The sequence below is a fragment of the Bos indicus genome, chromosome 18 (assembly GCF_029378745.1).
Source record: "Bos indicus isolate NIAB-ARS_2022 breed Sahiwal x Tharparkar chromosome 18, NIAB-ARS_B.indTharparkar_mat_pri_1.0, whole genome shotgun sequence".
Lineage (NCBI taxonomy): Eukaryota > Metazoa > Chordata > Mammalia > Artiodactyla > Bovidae > Bos > Bos indicus.
In genome coordinates, this window is record NC_091777.1 from 59369914 (window position 1) to 59394134 (window position 24221).

Genomic DNA, 24221 nt, shown 5'->3' on the forward strand with positions numbered 1-24221 from the left:
TAACTGTCAGTAAAACCGCAGAGATCACTTTGTGGGTTACCTTTGGTATTTCTGTTATTTTGAGTTGCTCATGAAGAAAGTTTCAGATGCAATTTGGAAGTTAAAAAAAAAACACAAAACTTGGAGTGTTTCTGTGGAAGATATTGAAGTCACATTGAGATATGTGCATCAGCCTACATATCTGATGTACATATCTCAATGTGATATCTCAAAAAACTCTGTCTTTTATTATTAGAGTTTGGAGATAACAGTTTGGGAACTGGCTGGTGTCACTCATGTCTGACTTTTGCAACCCCATGGCCTGTAGCCTGTGAGGCTCCTCTCCATGGAATTCTCCAGGCAGGAATACTGGAACGAGCTGCCATTCTCTTCTCCAGGGCGTCTTCCCGATGGAGGGATCGAACCCGGCTCTCCAACATTGACAGTGGATTCTTTACCGTCTGAGCTACCAGAGAAGTCCTGGTTGGTAGCATACACTCAGAGAAACACAAACACGTATATAATGACACGCACCCATAAAAATGGCGATTTTTGTCACTTGGGACCACTTGGATGAATGTAGAGAATTTTATGCTAAGTGAATTAAGGCAGGTAGGAAAAGACTGATTGTATGTGCTCACATATATGTGGAATGTAAAAATCTGAAACCACTAGTAGCAGACAGTGGAATGGTGGTTATCTGAGGCTGGGAGGTGGGGAAGATGGGGAGATGTTGGTCAAAAGCTACAGAATGAGTTGTAAAATGAGTGCGTCCTGGGGAGGTGTGTGCAGCACGCTGACCGTAGTTAATCCTATTCTGTTACTGCATGCTGGGAATTTGTCAGGAGAGTATGTCATCAGTGTTGTCACCACACACAGAACATGGGAATTTGGAGGTGATGGATGTGTTGGTTCATGGATTGTGATAAATATTTCACAGTGTAGGACGTGTGTCACATGGTCATATTGTGCATGGTATGTATACACATCCCGTCTTGTTAGTCAGTTCAATGTCAGTCAGGCTGGAAAAGAAGAAAGTGGGAGGTAGGCTGGACTTGACCCCTTGAGTGGTATTCAACCCAGGCTTCACATGAGATCATGAGGCATTTTGCCCGGGCATGTATTGTACCCCTCCCCCAACAGACACGCTCCTCAGGTTCTCGTTGTGGGGCCTTGCCCCAGGAATGTGCACAGGCCGCAGATGATCCTGATCTGGACCCTGCATTGAGCACCAGGGCTCTTAGTCTCCACTTCTGAGACAGATCAAGCCCTGGGAGAGGGGAGGGCGCTCTGCTCTGAGTGGGGCTGGACCAGGGCCTGCTGTGTGACCTGAAGGGCATCAGGTGAATGGAGGTGCTCCCTCCTGCTGTGTACATGAGGCCTCACCGGGAGGGGAGTGTGATCCGAGGGAAAGTGTGGAAAAGTCCCGTGTTGGACTCTGTGCGGGAGTTGACTGTCCTGAGTCCCTCATGAGACTGTGGCCACAGAGGACTGTCCGTTCCACACGGTGAGGGCTTCCCTGTACGTGTGGTTGGGGCTCAAGAAGGGGATGTGTTGGCTCTAAGCATTAAATACCATGTTTTCCACCTTCTTGACACTCCTTTGAAGACTCCTGTTACCTGAGGAATAAGCCCAGAAGAGGAGGAAAGTGAAAGAAAACGTGTCAGTAATGGCTCTTTCTCAGGTTAGGTCATATTCTCAGTGGATTCTCAATCTGTCCTGCCTGAAATACCCATTTTTGGACTCGCTAATCTTGTCTAACTCTGCAGTGCCTTGTCTGACTCCTGTACATTCACACTCACCTGGGGCCTTCCATCAGGGTCTGTCGTCCTCACTTAGATCGCGTCTCCCCATGACCCGGTGACCTGGCCCTTGTGAGGAGGCTCCTCTGTGCACCGAACGGCAGGGCTTCTCACCCACGGGTTGTAGACGGGGTGTCTCAGTGCTGTTGGGCAGCAGGGATTGCTTAGGGCCCATCTGGATGCGTTGTCTGCTCTCTGTCAACCAGGGTAAAGAAGCTGCATGTAGATGTGAGATATTAAAATGCTTAATACATGCCAAAATCTGAAAAAGAGTCCAATGAGGGAAAATCAGTCCTACTTTTTATAGTATGTTTAAAACTAAGTGAGGATCTTCTTGAAATTTTTAAATGTTTGGGAGTGAAATGGAAAGTTCAGAAAGAGACCTCAGGGCTAGAGAGTGTTTCATTACAGCATCTAATTTAAACTATGAAATATATTTTGCTAATTATTTATTCTTCCTTTTTGGCCACACGATGCAGCTTGCAGGGTCTTAGTTCCTTGAGGAGGACTTGAACCTGAAACCCTGTGGTGTAAGTGCAGGATCTTAAACCCTGGACCGATAGGGAATTCCCCCAGCTTTGCTAACCTTGATGCAATATTTGGTCATGGAATGAAAAGATAAACTTTGGATTCTGTTAATAACTACATACCTAACATTAAGAATAAGACAATATTACTATATTTAAATATACTTTTCTGCTGTACTGGCTCTTCATTGCTTCACTGGCTTTATCCAGTTCTGGCGAGTGATGGCCACTCTATAGTTGTGGTGTGTGGGCTCCTCATTACAGTGGCTTCTCTTTTCTTGCAGCCCAGGCTCTAGAGCATGCTGGCTTCAGTAGTTTCACCTGCTGGGCTCTAGAGCTCTGGCTCAGAAATTGAGGCTCACAGGCTTAGATGCCCCTTGGCATGTGAAATCTTACCGACCAGGGATCAAACCTGTGTCTCTTGCACTGCCCAGTGGTTTCTTTATCACTGAGCCTCCAGGAAAGCCCTCATATTTTTAAATACAGCTATTATATACAGATTAGAATACATCTTCTGTATGTTACTTTCTGCTTGTATTTTCATTTTTTTAAACTAGTATACTGAGCGACTGAACTGAAATGAACCGAAGATAATATTGAGGACTTCCCTGGTAGTACAGTGGATAAGAATGTACCTGCCAATGTATGGTGCACGGGTCCCATCCCAGGTCCAGGAAGATGCCTCAGAGCAATGACGCCCAGGTGCCACAACTACTGAGCGTGAGCTCTGCAGTCCGGGAGCCATAACTACTGAAACCCACACACTCTATGCTCCAAAACAAGAGAAGCCACTGTAATGAGAAGCCCGTACACTGCAGCTGCAAATAGAGAAAGCCTGCTCACAGCAACAAAGACTCAGCAAAACCCAAGTAAATAACTTAAAAAAGACATAGAATGAAGATAAATTACTGAAGTACAAATTGATGCATTTTTAATGTCCCAAATATGTGGAAATACAGATGAATAAAAGAAAATGAGAGTATCATCCCAGAATGTGTCAAAAGGCATCACCTTGGAGTAGGAAATGGCCACCCACTCTAGTATTCTTGCCTGAAAATCCCATTAACAGAGGAGCATGGCGGGCTACCATGAGGTTGCAAAGATCTGACACGACTAAGCGACTAAGGAGCAGCAACCTCCACATACAGCAGAGTGAGCTCTGAAAAACAAATCTAAACCTCTGGTTTACCTCCTGTAGATTCTTCAGTGACTTCTAGTTACTTTTGGAATAAAGTCCTAAATCCAAAGACCTTGTAGAAAGCAGCCTCTACCTGGCATCACCCCTCTTTGTTCCCTGTGTCCCAGATAGACTGGCTTCTGTTCACTAAATATCTTCGTGCCTCAGAGCTGGCACTCAGGCTGTTCTCTCTGCTTGCAACACTCTTCCATTTCCCACCTTGCCAATGCTAAGTGTTTCCTCCTCACGGAGACCTTGTGTGATTTCTTGATGTACGTCAAGACTTTCCAATAAATCTTATCTTAGCACCAGGCCTGTTTCAGAGCACATGTTGCAATAGTAACTTTAAAATTATGGATGTAACTGGATGGCTGGCTGCTAGACTGTAAGCTCCATTATGTTCACTGCTGTACTCCCAGTTTGGGGCCCACGTTGACACTCAATAAATTTGGATTGAAAGAAAAAATAGACAGGTCTTCCTTGTTTCAACCAGTTGTGTGTTTACATTTGCATGTGAGTGCATGGATCTGTAATTCTATGGATTTATTACAGAACATCATCTCATAAACATGTTTTATGCTTTGTAGCAGTTGAAATTGTATCTTAAGTGTTTTCCATTCCCTTAAGTTTTTTTCTACCTCATCACGTGAACGATGGAAACAGTAGTAAGAGTATTGACATTGTGTGGTTGGTGGGAAGAGCGGGTGGCCCTGTACAGTGACCATTTATCCTATAGTTGTGTCCGATTCTTTGTGACCCAGTGGGCCATAACCCTTCAGGCTCCTCTGTCCCTGGAATTCTCCAGGCAAGAATATGGGAGTGGGTTGCCATGCCCTCCTCCAGGGGGATCTTCCCCCCGTAGATATCAACACCATGTACCCTGCATCGCAGGTGGATTCTTTATCACTGAGCCTCAGGGCAACCCAGATACCTACATATGATACTGCATATTATAGTGTTCCCTGTGCATTCAGAAGGAGGTAGATAGTAAATTAATTTGTGAATATTTTCTGTCCATCTATCATGTCTGTCTTTCCATGGCTGACAAAAGATCTGGGGTTCTACACCTCCATTGCACTTCAGCTTTCTTGTATTTGTTTCAGATATTCTCAGGAAACTCTGTCATGCACTTTGCTGCTCTGGAACTTAAGTTGTCAGTCCCAACCACCTGACCTCAGGTGTTGTTGCCTCATTTCTTAACTGTTCGATGTGCATGAATTCTTAGAATGACAGAGTTTTCTCTCCAGTCAGAGGGACACAGATCTTTCTCTAATGTGCTGTTATGTTGATGATAAGTTCATCTGTGTAAAGTCTTTAGAGTAATGCTTCGTGAGTAGGAAGTGTTAAAACACCTGTCATCAGTGTGATGATGTCATAATCAAAACAGTGTGTGTTCTTTAAAGCCGCTGGGACTTTGTCATCTCTGAAGACACTAGTCTTGTAACTCATCTAGATAGTGAACGTCCCTCAGTGTGTATAGTGTAACGCTTCTGCATAAAGAACTCACTGATTGAATTTATTTGTATATTCTGCATGTACTGTCCATATAAGTGACAAATTCATGTTGACTGGAAGATGTCATAGTCTTATGAAACAACAGGAAAATTACCTGAATTGATCATTACCCCTCTAACCTCTTCTCATTTTGAGTGAAAATAAGAATCCTCCCGAGCGCCTGTTAGTGAAATGTGCTTTCATTTCAGACACAGTTGACCATCGAGGATGTGGACATCAAGTTCACTCCAGAGGAGTGGGAATGCCTGGACCCTGCTCAGAGGGCCTTGTACCGGGACGTGATGGTGGAGACCTACAGGAACCTGCTGTCTGTGGGTGAGGATCACTTCCCTGTGAAATTGGATTCTGGTTTGGGGGTATCTCTGCATTTTCCCTCTGTGTCTCTTGGGATCCTCTGTTTTGCTTGACTGAGTTCATAGCCTTGTCCTTTCTTCAGGTGATCTGCCCACTGTGTGATACACAAGTTTCTACACAGCTTAAGTATTTATAAAGCTGATTTCAAACTTTAAAATATCCAATTCCCTGTTTTCTACCCCTGTGTTCTTGGTGCAGTAGTTCTTGGAAAGAACTAGATACATGGATGCCTGTGTGCTCAGTTGGTACAGTTTTGCCTGACTCTGCGACCCAGTGGACCGTAGCCCTCCAGGCTCCTCTATCCATGGGATTCTCCCGGCAAGAGTACTGGAGTAGGTTCCCATGCCCTCGTCCAGGGGGCTCTTGCCCCACAGGGGTCGAAGCCGCATCTCCTGCATGGCAGGTGGATACTTTACCTTTGAGTCCCGGGGAAGCCCATGTATCTGCATATTATACTGTATATTATACTGTTTCCTGTGCATTCAGAAGGACACCGATAGTAAATTAATTTGTGAATATTTTCTGTCCGTCTATATTGTCCATCACTTCTTGGCTGACAAAAGAAGTTGGATTCTACACCTGGCAATGCAGGAGGCACAGGGTCTAGGTCCTCTCTAAAGCAGGCCTCTGAGCTTGCTTCTAACTGGCTGGACACTGCCCTGACTGTGAGTGCCCTGACTGCTTGCTGTGAGTGCAAGGCTTGCAGCACCAGAGATGAGACAGGGGACAAATCTTGAGGTTGTTGAGCCCTTGGAGGGACCCTGGCCTACTCAGCTGCAGGCTTAGCAACATTATAAGTTTTGTAAGACAAAGAATAGTATTAACATGCAACCAGAGCTGCTATTTGCTCACAGATTACTGATGATATCAATTAGCATCCTGGGATTATAAGGGGGAACCCCAAACTGCAATCTTTGAAGTCTCACCCAGGACTGTAACATGCTGCCTGGGACCTTTTCCCCACTGGGTCTCCAGATGGGCTGTGTCCCAGGACTTCCCAGTGCTGTTTGATTCTGGATGTTGGTCAGAATCCAATTTGGTGATGTATCTTCTGCTCTTTCTACTTTTCTTTTATTGTTAGCATATTGAAAGTCAGCTTGACAATTCTATAATAAGTATTTGTATTATTTATTTCTACAGAACGAGTGACTTATTTTGTTAACAAATCTTTGAACTTGAGACGAAAGTGACAACGTTTGGCAAAACTTTAATGGGCCCTGTGAGCAGTATTTGTGAGACAAAATACCACTCGGTAAGAAAAAAGAGGTTAAGGTTGATGAAGTTTTTATTCCCTAATAGGAAGATTTGCATTACTACTAGTTAGCTGATACACGGGATGTCTTCACTGGATACTGTGAGAATTGGAACCTTAAATTAAAGAGGGCTGTACCCTTAGAAGTTACTGAATATTTGTGACTCTCACCCTTTGAGAAAGGATAAGAACGTAATGCTGGATGAGAGGCTGGATCCTTCTCTCTCCTACTGTAAGGTACATAAAATGAAAGGGAAACTCGCTCAGTCATGTCGGAGTCTTTGCGACCCCATGGACTATAGAGTCCATGGAATTCTTCAGGCCAGAATTCTGCAGTGAGTAGCCTTTCCCTTCTTCAGGGGATTTTCCCAACCCAGGGATCGAACCCAGGTCTCCCCTTCATTGCTGGAGGATTCTTTACCAGCTGAGCCACCAGGGAAGTACAGGAGGTACATAAAGCGATCTTAAAATTGTTTGAATAGAAGTTACAACTGGAAACAGAATTATGCGATTAGTGATGATGGTTGTCCATATTACAATGTCAAATTATATATTAGCTGATCAAATTCTCACATTTTAAGTGGGCTCTCTCCTGTGCTGGCCCACATCTCTTAACAGTGTCCCCCACTGCTTTTCTGTTTCCATTATGTCCCGTTGTGGCCTTTCACCCCTCCCACTCCTCTGTCTCCCTCTCCATCAGCTAGTCCCCTTCTAACTTCTCCTGTCTTTCAGTGGGGAGGGGGAGCCCAGCTTCCCCCACTCCTGCCCCGACTCTAGCAAATTTCGTTTCCCTTTCAGATTCTTCTGATCAAGTGAAGACCTCCATTTCCCCAGACAGATGATGGATTTTCATCATCCATCTGCCCCAGTTAATCACAGTCAATTTGAGCACTGTTTGCTCTGTATTTTAGATATAAGACTGTGAGTATTGAAAGGAAAGATGTTTTTTGACACAGGGATAGCTGTGATATTCTTTAAACTCTGGAGAATACTGATTAAAATGATTTTTCCTTTATTTTTTTTTTAAGTACAAAACCATTTCTTTTTGCATATGGAATAGAAACAGCTAGCTTCTTAAAAGCCCTGCCTACAGAAAAGCTTGAAGTTAACCTTTACCAGGAATCCCAGATGACTCTAGTGGTAAAGAAGCTGCCAGCCAGTGTGGGAGATGCAGGAGATGTGGCTTCAGTCGCTGGCTTCTGAAGATCCCCTGGAGGAGGATAACAGCTCCAGTAGAGTCAGAGAGACATTTAAAATCTGTCTGGACTTATGCATGTCTCAGTGTGTGTCTTTGATTTTGGATAATATTGCTGAGGTTTATTTGTAAATGAGCTCTTACTCAATTGGCTTTAAAAGAAAGGAAGCACTTGGGCTTCCCTGGTGGCTCAGTGGTAAAGAATCCACCTGCCAGTGCAAAGGACAGGTTCTATCCCTGGTACAGGGAGACTCCACATGCCGCAGAGCAGCTAAGCCCGTACACCACCACCACTGAAGCCCACGTGCTCTAGAGCTCATGGTCCACAAGAGAAGTAGCTACAATGAGAAGCTTATTCACCACAACTAGAGGGTAGTCCCTGCTTGACATAACGAGAGAAAGACAGAGCAGTGATGATGACCCAGTGAAGCCAAAAATAATAAATGAATTAAAAAAAAAAAAAAAAAAACAGTAAGTGCATACAAATCAATTAGAAGGGAAATTAACCTAAATGAATTTCAGGTTCATGTGAACTGGGAAATATTCAATATTAAATATCTAGTATTAATGTTTACTCATCTAATTAAGACTTATCTTGAGTCATCCGCATTGTGTAATAATTCTGTTGTGTTACATTGAGAGATTTAGGACTATTGATGAATATGTTTGGTGCTACCCTGAGATGCTCTCTATAAGACAGCAAATGTTTTTAGAAGTTATCAGTAGTATTTATGTTCACTAATCTAGAAAATGCAATATAAAGCACAGTTCATGGTTGCTTAAGGAAGGTAAGATGTGTGTTTTCAGTGAGAAAGGTGTGAGAAATGAAATTGAGTTTGGATGCTCGTAGCAATGAGTGGAAGCGAGTGGAAGCTGAAAACAAGGTCTTCGTTTCCCAGGCCAAGAGTCCTGACCATTGGACCACAGCAGCCAATAATTAGGGCTAAGGTCCCTGGTCTTGCCTGCCTAGTCAAGAAAGAATTCAGATGAAGAGGCACAAGGTAAAGAGTAAAGGAAAATGTTTATTGAAAGGAAAAGTACATGCAGAAAGGCACATGGGCTAGCTCAGAGAGAGAGCCCACCTTTGGTAAGTGTCAGTTCTTTTTAAAGGTACAGTTTTCCAGGTCTTTGTCTCCCCTCGGGCCAGTCACCTTCTTTTGTCCCCTCTGGTTAATTTGTCTCAGGCCCCTCCCCTGGGATGTGAATGCACACCCTAACCAAGCTGTATCTCTAAGTTAAGGAAGGCTTCTGGGAGAAGCAAGACTTGTTATGGCCTGAATTACCCTCTGACTTGACCTCAAGCAACCTTTCTGCACATGTGTAGTCACGTCTCTGTTAATAGACAGGGTTTTTTCCTTTCTTTGTCCTTGGCATGATTATTCCCTTGAAGTAAGAGACAAAGACTGGCTATTTACCCTGTATTTGTTGGCTGTAGATTCCTCAACTGGAGCCCAGCTATCTCTTATCTCAGGGAATGCAGAGAGAAGGGTGACATATTGTAGATATCCAATCTGAAGCCCATCTGTCTCCTACATAAAAATTACGTTTTATTACGGAAAAAGAAATTCGGTCTGACTTACAGGTGGCTGTTTACAAATGAAAAAAGTGATTTAAAAAAAAGGAGAGAGGTTTATGGAAAGTGGATGCCAAGGAAAGAGGTCCCAAAGGGTAGGTCTTTCTATGATCTGTAATTTGACTCCTGTCAATGTTGTTGCTTGACTTTGGGGAGCATGTGATGAGGTGTTTCAAAGGGATCTAATTCCTCTTTGTCCTCCTTCTGTGCTGGATTCCGTGGGATGTCCACTTTTTGGTCCATGTCGAGCAATGGTAACACCTCCAGAGCTGTAATCCTGGAGCCAGCCTGGTTCTCTTCCTATTTGCTGCACTTGGGAGACCTCATTGGAAGAAGGGAAGAGAATGGCCAATCTTTGATTGCATTTGGTGTCTCAGATCCTACACAGAGCTGCCTTCAACCTGTCTTCCTCTTCAGAACCCTCAGCTATTCCTGTTGTTACTGCTTTTACCACAACCTTCACGGGTGTGTGTAACAGGAATGTGGTTTGGATCTTCTGTGATTGTAACTCAGGAAGCCTGTAAGGACAGTGGACTCTGAGATCTTCTCTTGTATCCCGTCTTGGATGTATGAATCAGGCTCCAGGTTCCTTCCGTCCATGCTCATACTGTACAGAATGACCCGTGCTCATCCACTGAACCACATTTTCAGGACACGACTTGATATGTGGGGGGGTGGTACTTGGGAAACCATTTCTAGGTGAGATGGCTGAGTAAGGTTGTTAGTTACACAGATCAGTTCTTGTGTCTCACTTGACCTTATGTTTTTAAAGTCCTGAAGTTTGTTGTAACCTTTTGTAATCTGTTCTGCTTAAGTGGGCCCTCGTGATTAAGAACATGTATGAATTTGTAGGTCTGGGTTTCACTCCTGCTTTGCTCTTTACTTTCATGTGCCATGGAGTTGTGTTCATGAACCCTGGGAATCTACTACCTTTATTTGAAAAATTGAGGTAATTCATGCTTTTAGGTGTCATAGAATTTTGACTGTTTTATTAAAAAGGTCAAAAGTTAACTTTTTTTTTTTTTCCTGAACCATGTGGGAGGCGGGATCTTAGTTCTCCACTCAGGGATGGAATCTCTACCCCCTACAGTGTAATCATTTAATGCTGTCCACTAGACCATCAGGAAATTTGCCTCAAAGGTTACTTTTGCTTAAAATGCATATTTACTTCATGTCATGGTTATTGTGACATGTCTCTTTGTTTGCATTACATCCTGTATATTGTTAGTTTACATTTCATTCTGAAGAGTTTGTCTCTGACTCTAATTAGTAAGTTTTCAAATAATATTTCTCTTCTATAGCAGATTCTTTACCTCTCAGATGTAAGAAACGCCCCAAAGCTTGTTCCTTTACGTATATCTTAGAGCTGATGAACCGAGTAAGTGAAGGATACTGTATAGATAGGCAATTGCTATATTGAGTGGCTGCTATTTAAGTAGAGATTTCATTTATTAATTCTTTGTCATTTAAAGATGACGGTCTTTATGTTTTACACAGTATAACTCACATGAACCACTTGTTATAAAATGCCTGTATGTCTATCTACTTATAGATTTATAAAAGGTATTTAGAAAAGTGTTCTATCTTTTTTGTAAAAATTATTTTAGGGAATTCCCTGACAGTCCAGTGCATAGGATTCAGCACTTTCACTGCAGTGATCCTGGGTTTAATCCATGGTTAGAGAACTAAGATCTCATAAGCCCTGATGGGGAGGGGGGCTGTTTTAACAAATTGTTTATTTTCACTATGCAGTGTTTGTTGAACAGTTGTCAACTGCCATTTATGTTTTACAGTTTTCGTTAGAATGCTTCCTTTGGATTATTTACCATTACAGTGTATTGCCTTGTTGATCCTTTCTTGCTCAGTCACTCAGTACTGTCTGACACTTTGTGGTGTCATGGACTGTAGCCCGCCAATCTCCCCATCCATGGAATTTTTAATATTTTTTTGTCCTCAATTATGAGACAGAAGTGTGTTTACTACCAAGTAGAATGAGCTTTGAGATCATGGTGGGAAAAGATCTTTTTTGTTGAGAACTGACATGGGTTTGCATAAAATGAATGTTTTCCTGATTGTGTCTTTCAAACTTGGGTACCCTAAAATTAATTTGAGTTCTGTGTGATCGCTCTTTTCTTTTTTAAAGAGTTGTTTTCCAATAGTGTTCCTTATGTTTTTAAGTTCATCATTGGGGAGATTCATAATACTATTCAGGATGGGTATGACTTTGGTATAATATCTTGTGTTCAACAGGAAAAAATTTATTTATGAATTGTAATTAATAGGATACCTATGGTTCTTTATCGGAGAAGGCTCTGGCACCCCACTCCAGTACTCTTGCCTAGAAACCCCCATGGACCGGTGAGCCTGGTGGGCTGCAGTCCATGGGGTCGATAAGAGTCGGATACGACTGAGCGACTTCACTTTCACTTTTCACTTTCATGCATTGCAGAGGGAAATGGCAACCCACTCCAGTGTTCTTGCCTGGAGAATCCCAGGGACGGTGGAGCCTGGTGGGCTGCGGTCTATGGGGTCGCACAGAGTCAGACACGACTGAATCGACTTAGCAGCAGCAGCAGCATGGTTCTTTATATCTTGTAGATGTGTCTCGTATAGATATGACCATGAAATTACAAGCAAAAGGAAACAGTGGAAAAGGAGAAATTTTTCAAAGAGTGATATTTGGGAGAGCCGAAACTTCTGAAATTAAAGATTTTTTTCCTCAGGAAGATACAGGAAAATTTGGATGGTTGGGAGAGTCTGTGGACAGATAATGAAAGAAGAGACAACGGAATATCTATATCTCATAACAAAAATCTCACTGATGGAAGAGATCATCAGAGTAGAAATGATGCAGGAGATAAGCCTGTTGAAAGGCTCGGATCAAGCTTTCATGATGAATTGCAGATGCTTCAGTCTGAAGGACAATTTTTGAATGTAGTCAAGTTGTGACGAATATCAACAGTAGCACCTCAGTTTTGCCAATTCAGAGAACTCATAGTGTCTGCAAAGGCAATTCTCATAAAAATGAGTGTGCTGTTATGCATCCCTCAGAACAGGCCCCAGACCCAGAAGTACACAAGAAAAAATCTTACAAAAGTAATGAGTGTGGCATAACCATTCTTCAGGACTCAGAACTCACTAGATATCAAAGAATCCATACAGGAAGATTACCATATAAAGCTGACGTATGTGGCAAGGCGTTTAATGATAATGTGAGCCTTGCAGTTCATCAGAGAAATCATACTGGAGAGAAAGCATATAAATGTGATGTATGTAGCCACAGCTTTAAACAGAACACAGCCCTTCAAATTCATCTGAGAGTTCATACTGGAGAGAGAGCATATAAATGTAATGTATTTGGCTACTGCTTTAAGCACAATGCATACCTTCAAAATCATGGGAGAACTCATACTGGATAGAAACTATATAAATGTGATGTGTGTGCAAAGGCCTTTACTTGGGAAGAAAGCCGGGCACTTCATCTGCTCCTTCATACTGGAGAGAAACCATATAAATGTGATCTATGTGGCAAGGCCTTTAGTGTAAATGGAAGCCTTGGAACTCATCGGAAAATTCATATGGACGAGAAACCATATAAATGTGATGTATGTGGTAAGGCCTTTAGTGTAAATGGAGGCCTTGTATCTCATCGAAAAATTCATACCAAAAAGAAACCATAAAAATGTGATGTATGTGGCAAGGCCTTTAGAGTAAAAGGAAGCCTTACATCTCATCAGAAAATTCATACTGGATAGAAAGCATATAGATGTGATGTATGTGACAAGGTCTTTAATTTCAAATCAGCCTTAACTCTCCATCAGGCAGGTCATACAGGAGAGAAAGCACAGAAATGTATCTATGGGGCAAAGTCTTCAATTCCAGCTGTTACTTTGCAGTTCATTGGAGAGCTCATATTCTAGAGACGTTTGTGGCAAGGCCTTTAGTCAAACTGCAAAACTTGCAGTTCATCGGAAAATTCATTCTGGAGAGAAAGCATATGAATGTGTTGTCTGTGGCAAGGCCTTTAGTCATATTGGTAAGCTTGCAGTTTATCCAGAATTCATACTGGAGAGAAACATATAAATGTCTTGCATGTAGCTGATCCTTTACTTGAAGTGCACAACATGGAATTCATCAGAGAACTAATACTGGAGAGAAAACATAAATGTGATCTCAATGTCGAGGCTTGTAATCTAAACACAAACCTTGCGGTTCATCAGAGAATTTATATTAGAGAGAAACCTTACAGTTGAAACAATGATTACAAACTTTAGTGCTCAGTCAGCCTTAATGGAGAGAAAGCATGGAAATGTGATGTATGTGGCCAGTGTTTTACTTGAAATGACCATCATAGGAAGCATCAGATAATTCATAGCGGAGAAAACTGTTACAAATGAAACAATTGTGAGAAGCATTTTAGTGCAACTGTAATGAGTGTGGCAAAGCCTTTAATCTGAGTTCAGGCCTTATAATTCACCAGAGAATTCATACTGTATAGAAAGCGTACAAATGAAATGAATGTGGCAAAGCTTCTAGTTCACGTTCAGCCTTAACTGACCATTCGGCAGTTCATACAGGAGAGAGCCACATAAACGGAATTTATATGACAAAGCCTCCAGTCACAAGGATCATCTGAAAATCAGTACTGCAGTGAAAACATACAAATGTAGTGACTGAAGTAAAGTACAGGAAGTTTTTGACCTTCCGAAAAGTCAAACTGGAGGAAACTGCACAAATGTAGTCGATGTGGGCAAAGGCTTGATTCTGTATTCAGATCTAACTAATCCTCAGGTAATTAATTCTGAATTGAAATCTTACCCACGTAGTACATGTGGTAAGTCTTTTGGACGGCATTCAGTTTTTTACAAAAATGAGAAAATGCCTACCAGCAAGATTCCATACATTCAGAGCCACAGTCAATCCCTCCAGTGGAGGGAATCATGTAAATGTGTGCAGCCAGGATTTCAATAACAGGCTGATCATTCCCATCATCAGAGAATTCATAATGCAAAGAAACCTTTGCAAATGTGAGTGTGGCAAATCCTTCAGGTGGCATACTGGCCTAAAAAGATATCAGGTGACCCACACTAGAGAGGATTTCCAAAGATAATCAATGTGGCCAGGCTTTTTGTTTACACCTTAGGCTTCTTGAGAATATTCACACTAGATGAAAATTGTATCAATGTAATAAGTGTGTCAGGTTTTTAGGCAACAGTCCAAATTCAGGCTTCAGTAAAGAAGTCATTTTGCAGAGAAAGCTTACAAGTGACATGAGTATGTAAAACCTTTACTCGGGGGTCACATCTCACCAACCATCAGATCATCCATGCTACAGAGAAGCTTATTAGTGCAGAATATGTGGCAAGGCTTTTAGGTGCTCCCTGTATCTCAGTGTTCAGCAAATACTTTATACTTAGAAATGCAACTTTTATGGCAGTTGTCACAATTACTGCTCCTTCTTTAGGTATCTAAGAACATATATCCTGGAGATAAACCACACAAATACAATATCTGTGGAAAGAATTTTACCCAAACATCAAAGTTGGGAAACATTCTGGAGCAATGCTTTACAAATGCAATGGAGGTGGAGAAAGTTTCAGCTTGAGTTGAAGTATTAGACAACAAGACTCCATAGTAAAGAGGAGTCTTGGAATTGGATGGCAAAGGCCTTTCTGCAGGCTTCAGAGTACACTAGACTTCAGAATATATGTTTCAGAGAAACCACACAGAAGTAATGTGCTCACTAAAGCGTTAACACAAAGATCAAAATGATGGAACCTAAGAGGGCAAGCTTACAGAAGTAATGAATTTTTTCATGAGATATTCACACCTTGGGTGTGATTTATGCAGGCCAGAAACTACAGATACACTGAATTTGGAAATACATTTAAGAAAACGTATTTCCTCAAGATTCCCCCCAAGATTCATATCGGGGCGAATCCTTAGAATTGTAATGACTTTCGTAAAATTTTGGGACAGTTCTTACAACAGATCATGTGAGATGATTCATTTTAAGAATAAATAAATCTTTAGTTTTCCAACAATTAACCTCCTGTGTTATGGCAATATAATTATGTTAAGTATTTTGAAACTTCATGACCTGTGGAAATAGTCGCTAATCTTCAGTGTATATTTAATTACTTGAGTTTTCTTGAGAAGGTGACGTTATTTTTTATGACATTTCCGCAAGGTTTGAAAACTTTTATAGCTTTCTTAGGGATTTTCATGATGGCCTCTGCAAAGAAATCAGTAAGATGAAGGGGCAGACTTCATTAGGTGTGTTTCGTTAATATCCATCTTTCATGGGTAAACAGGGACACTAAAATATCGAATTCAATGGTGTGTGAAGTAGGATCAGTGAGGGACAGGGAACCATGTCAAACCATGACAGGACTCAGCATGCTCATTATGTTCAGGATGCCCTTCTGTACACAGGCCACTGTGATTATAGGACTGAATGATGTACCATCTGCCTATGCAAAGAGCAACCTGGACATTAAGAGACTTGGGCTTTTCATGGGAGGGGAGTTGACAGGTTACTGAAGACATTACGTGGGAGAAATTATAGCAGGAAAATGCTGGTCATTTTCTCCCTTAACTCCCTTAACATTGCCACTGCATATAAATGATTAATGGAAACTTCTTGGAAGTTGAAGAGAAATGGGATCAAAAGAACCAGAGAAGTATGCGTGTGTATCTGTTTCATCACTGATTGCTGCCATTTATGTTGTACTTCTGTTTTCTTCAGAATGTATCCTAAGTCTTGTGATCTAATAAAATTTGTATCATTTCCCCCATAACCCTGAATGGATCATGTTTCTTCCAACAACACAGTTTTTCACCACCTCAACTTCATAACAGAAACTAGGAATGCACCAAAGGCTCTTCAGGTAGAAAGAATGTAGAATTTCTTTTCATGACAACATCAAACAATAGACAATTTTGGGATTATATACTAATAATTTGCACTTCAGTTATTATACCACACTCTGTCCATAACGGAACAATTATATTTCCAATGTCCGCTTGTGCCAAAATGAAACTAATAGCATGTGCCTAATTTACATGAAGTGAAAATAGGAATAATAAATGTGCAAAAATTAGGAAATAAAAAACTTCGGAAATAAGGTTAAAAGTGATAGCTCTTTTTGATCTGGGAGGATTCTGAAATAAATTATATTTTGTTATTCATTTGTTTTTGGTTGTATAGTTGTGGCTTAGGCATATCTCCAAAGCATGTAGGAATTTTCTAGACCAGGGATCTGTCCCATGTCTCCTATTTGGCAGGCGGATTCCTTACCACTGAGCACCAGGGAAGACCCAGAAATACTTTAGAATCCACACTATATGATGGGAATTTTTTTTTGTTTGATAAACTAGAAATTTCATATATTCAGTCCCCAATATGTTGGATCTTGTTACTTTGCAGTCACAGAAAGAACAAGATGGAACCAAACCCAAAATTTGGTTTGAATTTTGAGACAAATCAAGCCATATGTTAAACTCTTATGAGAATGTTTGTTAACTGCTGAAGCTTTCTAGTAGAAGCATGGTAGCCTACCAAGCTGTTCGGTTCAGTTCAGTCGCTCAGTCGTGTCCGACTCTTTGCGACCTCATGGACTGCAGCATGCCAGGCTTCCCTGTCCAGTTTTCAAAATTGCTTCTCACTCTTTAGGTATCTGAGAATATGTATTCTGGAATTAAATCACACAAATACAGTATTTGTGAAAAGGATTTTACTCAAATGTCTAAGTTGGGGAACATAACTGGAGCAGTGCTTTACACATGCAACGGGAGTGGGAAAAGTTTCACCTTGGATTGAAGTATTAGGTAAGAGTCCATAGTGAAGAGGAGTCTTGGAAATGGATGGTCAGGGGCTTTCTCTAGGGTTCCGAGTGTACTAGACTTCAGAATATATGTCTTTCAGAGAAACCACACAAATTGTGCACACTGAAGCTTTAACCCATTGATCAAAACTGAAATGTGAGAGGATTTATATGGAGAGCAAGCTTGCACAGGTAATGAATATTGTGTGTTTTTTTACATCAAATATTCACCTTGGATATAATGAAGTGATTTGTGCAGGTCAGAAACTGTACAGATACACCGAATTTGGAAACACATTGAAGAAAACCATATTTCCTCAAGATTCCTCCCAAAATTCATATCGGGGAGAATCTGTGTAGTGGTAATGAATTTGGTAAAATTTTGGACTTGCAACAGATCATATAAGAGATAATTCATTTTAGGAATAAATAAGTCTTTAGTTTTCTAACAATTAACCTATTATATTAAGGCAGTATACTTACGTCGTGTGTTGAAACTTAATAACGTGTGGAAATGACCCATTACCTTCAGTGTGTATTTAGTTACTTGAGTTTTCTAGAGAAGGTGACATTGTTTTTCATGATATTTCCACAAGGTTTGAAAACTTTTATAGCTTTCTTTGAGACTTTCATGATGGTCTCTGCAAAGAAATGAGTAAGAGGAAGGGGCAGACTTCCTTAGCTGTGGTTCATTCATATCCATTTTTCGTGGGTAAACAGGGCCACTAAAATATGAAATTCAATGGTGTGTGAATTAGAATCAGTGAGGGACAGAGAATCATGTAAAAAGTTAAGACATCATTCATATTAGGGTGCCTTTCCGTAGACAGGCCACCTTGGGTTATAGGACTGAATGCTGTACCATCTGACCATGAAAAGAGCAGGCTAGACATTCTGGGACTTGGGCTTTTCTTGGGAGGAGAGTTGACAGGTTACTGGGGACTGACCACGTGGGAGAAGTTATACCAGGGAAATGCTGGTCGTTTTCTCCCTTAACTGGGAACTGCTGTTGTATATAAATGAACTGGGAATTCCTGTTGTATATGAATGATTAATGGAAACTTATTCTTTGAAATTGAAGAGAGCAGTTTTCTTGGAAATTTAGTCAAAAGAACCAGAAAAGTATGTGTGTGTATCTGCTTCAAATTAATTGCTGTCACTTATGTTGTGCCTCTGTTTTATTCAGAATGTATCATAAGTCTTGTGCTCTAATAAAGTTTGTATCATTTGTTCCATAACTCGGAATGGATCATGTTTCTTCCAGCTACACAGCTTTATGCCACCTCAGTTCTTCATAACAAACTAGGAATGTGCCAAAGGCTCTCAAGGTTGAAAGAAGGTAGAAGAATTTCTTTTCATGATGAAATCAAAGAATAGACAATTTTGGGATTATATACTAATAATTTGCACTTGAGTTATTCTCTCCACACTGTCCATAGTGGAGCAATTATATTTCCTGATGCCTTTTTTTGTGCCTGAATGAAACTAATAGCATGTGCCTAATTTACATGAAGTGAAAATAGGAATAATAAACGGGCAAAAATTAGGAAACAAAAAACTATGGAAATAAGGTTAAAATGATAGCTCTTTTTGAGCTTGGAACATTCTGAAAGTATTATTATTATTATTATTTATTATTAGCCCAATAGTTGTGGCTCATGAGGTCAGTAACTCCACAGCATGTGGGAATTTGCCCAACCAGGGATGTGTCCCATGTCTCCTGCATTGGCACGTGGATTCCTTATCACTGAGCCACCAGGGCAGCTGTGGAAATAATTTAGAACCCACACTATATGATGGGAATTTTTTTTGTTTGATAGAGTAGAAATTTCTTATATTCAGTTGACAACGTATTGGTTCTTATTACTTTGCAGTCACCCACTGGAACAGGATGGAACCAAACCCAAAGTTTGGTTTCAATATTGAGACAGATGTAGCCATATGCTAAAATGTTATGAGAATGTTAACTGCTGAAACTTTCTAGTGGGAGCAGGGTAGACTTAGAAGCTGTTGGGAGAAAAAGCTTGACTAACAAGGAATGGTGACATTTGTGGAGTGTTAAGATGATTACTGATGGCAAGGAGAAGCTACCTGCTCTGGTAAGTTACCAGTTGGTATCGAAGAAAGGAGGCCTTAGTCTTTTGTCTCAGTCTGCCCAGAGAAGCAGCACAGGAAGTGGTTTTTTTTAAAGTCTAAAGAAGTCAGTAGTCAAACATGGGAAAACCACAGTGAGACTGTGTAAGAAAACACTGAATGTTTACTCATGCTATGAATTTATAACATTCCTTTTACTGCAGTACCAATATGTTCCATTGTTCTGTACAGTTTTTGAAGATGGTAGTTGCTTACTATTTGTCTATCTTACTAGACAGATAAATTACTATTTACTGTCTCTTGCCTAAGGAACTTTTACAGTAGCCTAATGAACATTAACGTTTGGAAATATTTATTAGGTAATAAATACTAAACAGAAGTCCAGTTTTCCAGAGGATATTAGTGTTAATGTCACATTATAGAAATAAGTAATATGCTCCATGGTTCTTGTCAGCTGTAGTAAAATTTCTTTTTTTTAACAATATTGTGATGGTGTTTGCCGCACATTAACATGAATCGGCTGTAGGCATACATAGCTTCCATCCTTCCTAAACCCACCTCCCTCCCCAGCCTATCTCACCAGGTTGTCACAGAGCAGTGGCTCTGGTGCCCTGTGTCATACATCAAACTCCCACTGTCTATTCTACATATGGTAATATACATGTTTGAATGCTATTCTCTCAAATCATGCCACCTTATTTCTTTTGTTTTCTCAATGGTTTTTCCTTAGCATTCTTGTCTGTCCACATGTTGTGAGCTAGGTTTAATGTTTAATTTCTATTTCTTCCATGCCTTACACTAACAAATACATAAGCCTATAGGTTATTTTGAGACTTGTAAGATTAAAATGCACATAAGACAATGAAAGGGGACGTAGTACATGCCTTATAAATATGAAGAAAGTTCCTTTAGGACTTGAGTTCAGTCAGTTAATACATGTAGAAGTATTTATAAATAGTGCAAAGTTGATAATTTTGGTGAAAATAAACTCTTCTCAAGACTTTATATTTTACCGTCTTTGTTGTCCACATCTGACAGCTTTCTGGAACAACAAAGAAAATATATTACAATGTTTAAACAAAAAGTAACTGACATTCCCTTTCATTGAAGAAGTATTGACTGAAGTATTATATATTATGATGTATACAAGTTTTTCTCAAAAGTATTTGAAGCTATGTCATCACAAGCATGGAACAGAAACACTTTTTATAAAGAATGCAGTTCTTGGTGAAGGGCTTTTTTTTTCTCTTTAATAATTATAAAATGTATTTTTGGCTGTGGTGGGTCATCATTGCTGCACTGGCTTTTCTCTCCTTGCAGTGAGCGGGGGCTATGAATTTTGTACATAAAATACATAAACCTGGCTGGGGCTTGCTTGGAGACAGGAGTCCTGACGCCCCTTGTTTTGGTCAGTGCACAGCACTCAATGTCTTCTCTGTTTCCGGCTGTGCTGATTTGGTTTTGCTGCACGTGGACTTTCTCTAGTTGCAGCCAGCAGGAGCTACTCTCTAGTTGCTGTGTGAAGGCTTCTCACTGCTGTAGCTACTCTTGTTGCAGAACACAAGCTTTAGAGGACAAGCTCAGTACTTGTGTTGCACAGGCTTGTTGCTCCTAGACACGTGGTATCCTCACAGACCAGGGATCAAACCCACGTCCAGTGCATTGGCAGGTGGATTCTTTACCACTGGACCACCAGGGATGTGCCACTAATTGTCCTTCAACTGAGAAAATCCCAGTATCTTTCAACCAGGATCCTCATGCACATTTTAACTGGGGGGCTATGTATGTTAATATAGTGCCAAATAAAATTTGGTGTCCTTAAGCAATAACTAGGTGATCTGAAACCAGGAGAGAATCCCCTAAACTTATCTGGACTGCCTGAGGAGGAGGATGGGCCCAAGCGGCCCTTCCTGGTCTACCAAGGCCGGAATGTCCAAAGCACAGAGCAGTGCCTGCCTTTCTCCGTCCTGCATTCCCCTCAGGGTGCACTGTCGCTGGGCCACTGCAGTGACTACTAAGCTTGATCCTTGAAGAAGTGGAATGTCAAGACATTTTTCTCCTTAGAACCGTTAGTATGAAGTAGCCCATTCTAAGAGTTGTGTGTTTTATATTCTAGCTTGTCATTCCCACACAAAGTTAGTTCTTATTTACTTAAACTGCTAAATAATTCTAATTCCTGGAATATTCCTGGGTCCAGCCACCACCCTACATTAATCCCCACCCCACTCCCACCTACCCCCAGCCCTGTGGCCACGCCTGGTTTTAGTTCCCAGGCCTCTGAATCGCTTCAGCCTCATCAGCAGGAAACCTTACTTTTGACAGTTATTATCCCACAGAATTTCCAGCTTTTATTTTGAAACTGTTACCGATAGTTACTTAAACTAATGAAGAATCAGTGGTGCAACTCAAGACGTGAAACACTGTGTGTGTGCTTAGTCCCTCAGTCATGTTAACTCTTTGGGTCCACATGAACTGTAGCCTGCCAGGCTCCTCTGTCGATGGCGTTCTCCAGGCAAGAAGACTGGAGTGGGTTGCCATGCCCTCCTCAAGGGGATGTTCCCACCCCAGGGAGCGAACCCAGACTCCTGCATTCTGGGTGGATTCCTTTACCATCTGAGCCACCAGTAAAGCACCAAGTACTTCTAAAGGCTGACCAAAGGCCTCGGCAACTAAAGGATGGAACATGCCAGTATCTGCTCTGGCCCACTTGGGCCCGCCCCTCATGCCCAGAAGCAGAGTTCAAAGCAAATGGTAGGTATAGTCACTGTTGGAAACGTGTGGTACTGTTTTTGTTCTTTTTTTCTTGTTAAACTGCGCCTCTGCTCCCTATCTGTGGTCTCGGGTCACCGGACTTTCCTACTCATCCACCCGTTCCTCCACCCCAAGTAAATTCAATTGTGGACATGAGAGGTTTGATTCCTTTCCATGTAAAATCCTGACACACATAGTGCATAAAATATACAGTAAATTTTGGGGGAAATCATTTTAATTAAGACATGGCACTTAATAATTTTACAAATATCCTGAAATAAGTGTTCAGGAACTAGTTTAGAATTTCAACTTTCGGGATCAGTGATGGAGCTGGAGTTTTTTCTCCAGTGTTAGGGAGGCTTATTACTGTCCTTTTCTGGTTTATATGACCAGAGTAATAAATTGACTACAAAGACTCTTCATTTTAGGAGATTATTTTCAGTGAAGCTAGGTACTTGTATCAGCACAAGAATCATTGTATCAGCACTAGAGTCCAAGAGAAATATAGAATGGTTGCTGTGCTCTGTCGCCTCTGACTCTTTGAAACCCCATGGAGTGTAGCCTGCCAGGCTCTGCTGTCCATGGGATTTTCCAAGCAAGAATACTGGGGTGGGTTGCATGTCCTAATCCTGGGGGTCCTTGACTCAGGGATTGAAGCCCCATCTCTTGTAGCTCCTTCATTGCCCGGCAAATTCCCAACTGAGCCACCTGGGGAGCCCTATGGTCTGATACTAGTGTAGAAAATTTTCTTCGAATTAAAGAAGTGGGTTTTTGTTGGATGTTTTCCAGTCAGTGAAACCCAGTGGGGATAGGGCTGAATTTTGGACTGCTGACAAGTGTGGTGGATAGTGCTGTGTAATAGTGGGGAAAGGTCCTAAGAGACTGGAGAATGTGAAGACATTTGAGGGATAATTTTACATGTTGTGCATTAAGGTTGATTGCCAGTGCTAGACCCAAGCCTGAGATGATTTTATGGGATGGGTGGGGCGAGGAGCAGTTACTGTTCTGTACCTCAGTCGTATTCGGCTCTTGGCGACCCCATGGACTAAAGCAGCCAGGCTTCCCATCCTGCATCTCCTGGAGCGTGCTGAAACTTGTCCATCCAGTCGGTGATGCCATCCAACCATCTCGTCCTCTGTTGTCCCCTTCTCCTGCCTTCAGTCTTTCCCAGCATCCGGGACTTTTCTAAGAGTCAGGTTTTCCCATCAAGTGGCCCAAGTACTGGAGCTTCAGCTTCAGCCTCACTCCTTCCAATGAACATTCAGGACTGATTTCCTTTAGGATTGACTGGTTTGATCTCCGTGCAGTCCAAGGGACCCTCAAGACTCTTCTCCAGCACCACAATTCAAAAGCATCAGTTCTGCGATGCTGAGCCTTCTTTATGGACCATCTCTCACATCCCTGACTACTGCAAGAACCATAGCTTTGAGTATAGGGACCTTTGTTGGCAAAGTGATGTCTTTTCTTTCTAATACAATGTCTGGTTTTATCATAACTTTCCTTGCAAGGAGCAGGCCTGTTTTAATATTCTGGCTGCAGCAGCAGCAGCGGTCACCTTAAGAGGTGATTACAGTAATGAACTGTTTCTCCCTGCCCACCGCACCCCAAGGGCCTGCAGGCTTAGACCTGTGCGCCCCCCCGCCGCGCCGTGCCGCCCCGCCAACTGCGCCCGGAGGCTCGGCCCCCTACGCCTCGAAGCCCCTCCTTACACTTCCGCCGTATTCCCGCGTTTTTGTCCTCGCTCAATGCCCCGCTCCCCGACGACCAGGCTCCACTGAGTCCCCGCCCCCAGGCCGCTCCGCCCTTTCACTGCGCGTGCGCGCAGCGTCCCACAAACCCGGAAGTGGAGCGCGGGGAGTGGAGGTGTCCCAGCTCAGCGTGAGTTTCTTTCTTTCTAATCGAACCTGAGTTCAGTCTCCTTTCCTCTGTATCCCGAGCCTCAGGTTCGCTAGTGACTAAATCCCTGCGCCCGTCCTACCATCCCCAGCAAGTTCAGACGTCTTGGTGAGCGGCAAAGGGGCGCCTCCATTATGCTTTAAAGTCGCTCTGAAGCTGCTTCCAGTTTTTGGTTCATAGAGACGCTTCGTTTCGCAACTCTTTCCTGCTTCAAACCATTTACTGACATCATTGACCCCTCTGCCTTCGTACACCGCATAGGATTCTCTTCGGCGAGGTG

General features: G+C 41.9%; 2 protein-coding genes across 8 annotated transcripts in view; both read left to right on the plus strand.

The window, feature by feature from the left end:
* LOC109571940 (zinc finger protein 665-like) overlaps positions 1–24221 on the plus strand; it is a 348725-nt gene that overhangs the window by 194430 nt on the left and 130074 nt on the right. The gene's annotated exons all lie outside the window — the stretch shown is intronic.
* Positions 1–24221, plus strand: part of LOC109571812 (zinc finger protein 665-like) — a 50624-nt gene that overhangs the window by 4147 nt on the left and 22256 nt on the right. For 2 of the 7 annotated variants that reach the window (XM_070771584.1, XM_070771581.1), the window contains exon 2: positions 5189–5315. Coding sequence is in view for 2 of the 7 variants with exons in the window: in XM_070771581.1 (XP_070627682.1) it covers positions 5189–5315 (127 nt within the window). In the remaining 5 variants the exon portion in view is untranslated. Of the gene's footprint in view, positions 1–1669; positions 5316–6494; positions 8304–11972; positions 21121–23854; positions 24219–24221 lie in introns of those variants that run through there. The other 5 variants (XM_070771586.1, XR_002182708.2, XM_070771583.1 and 2 more) reach the window with 5 other exon arrangements.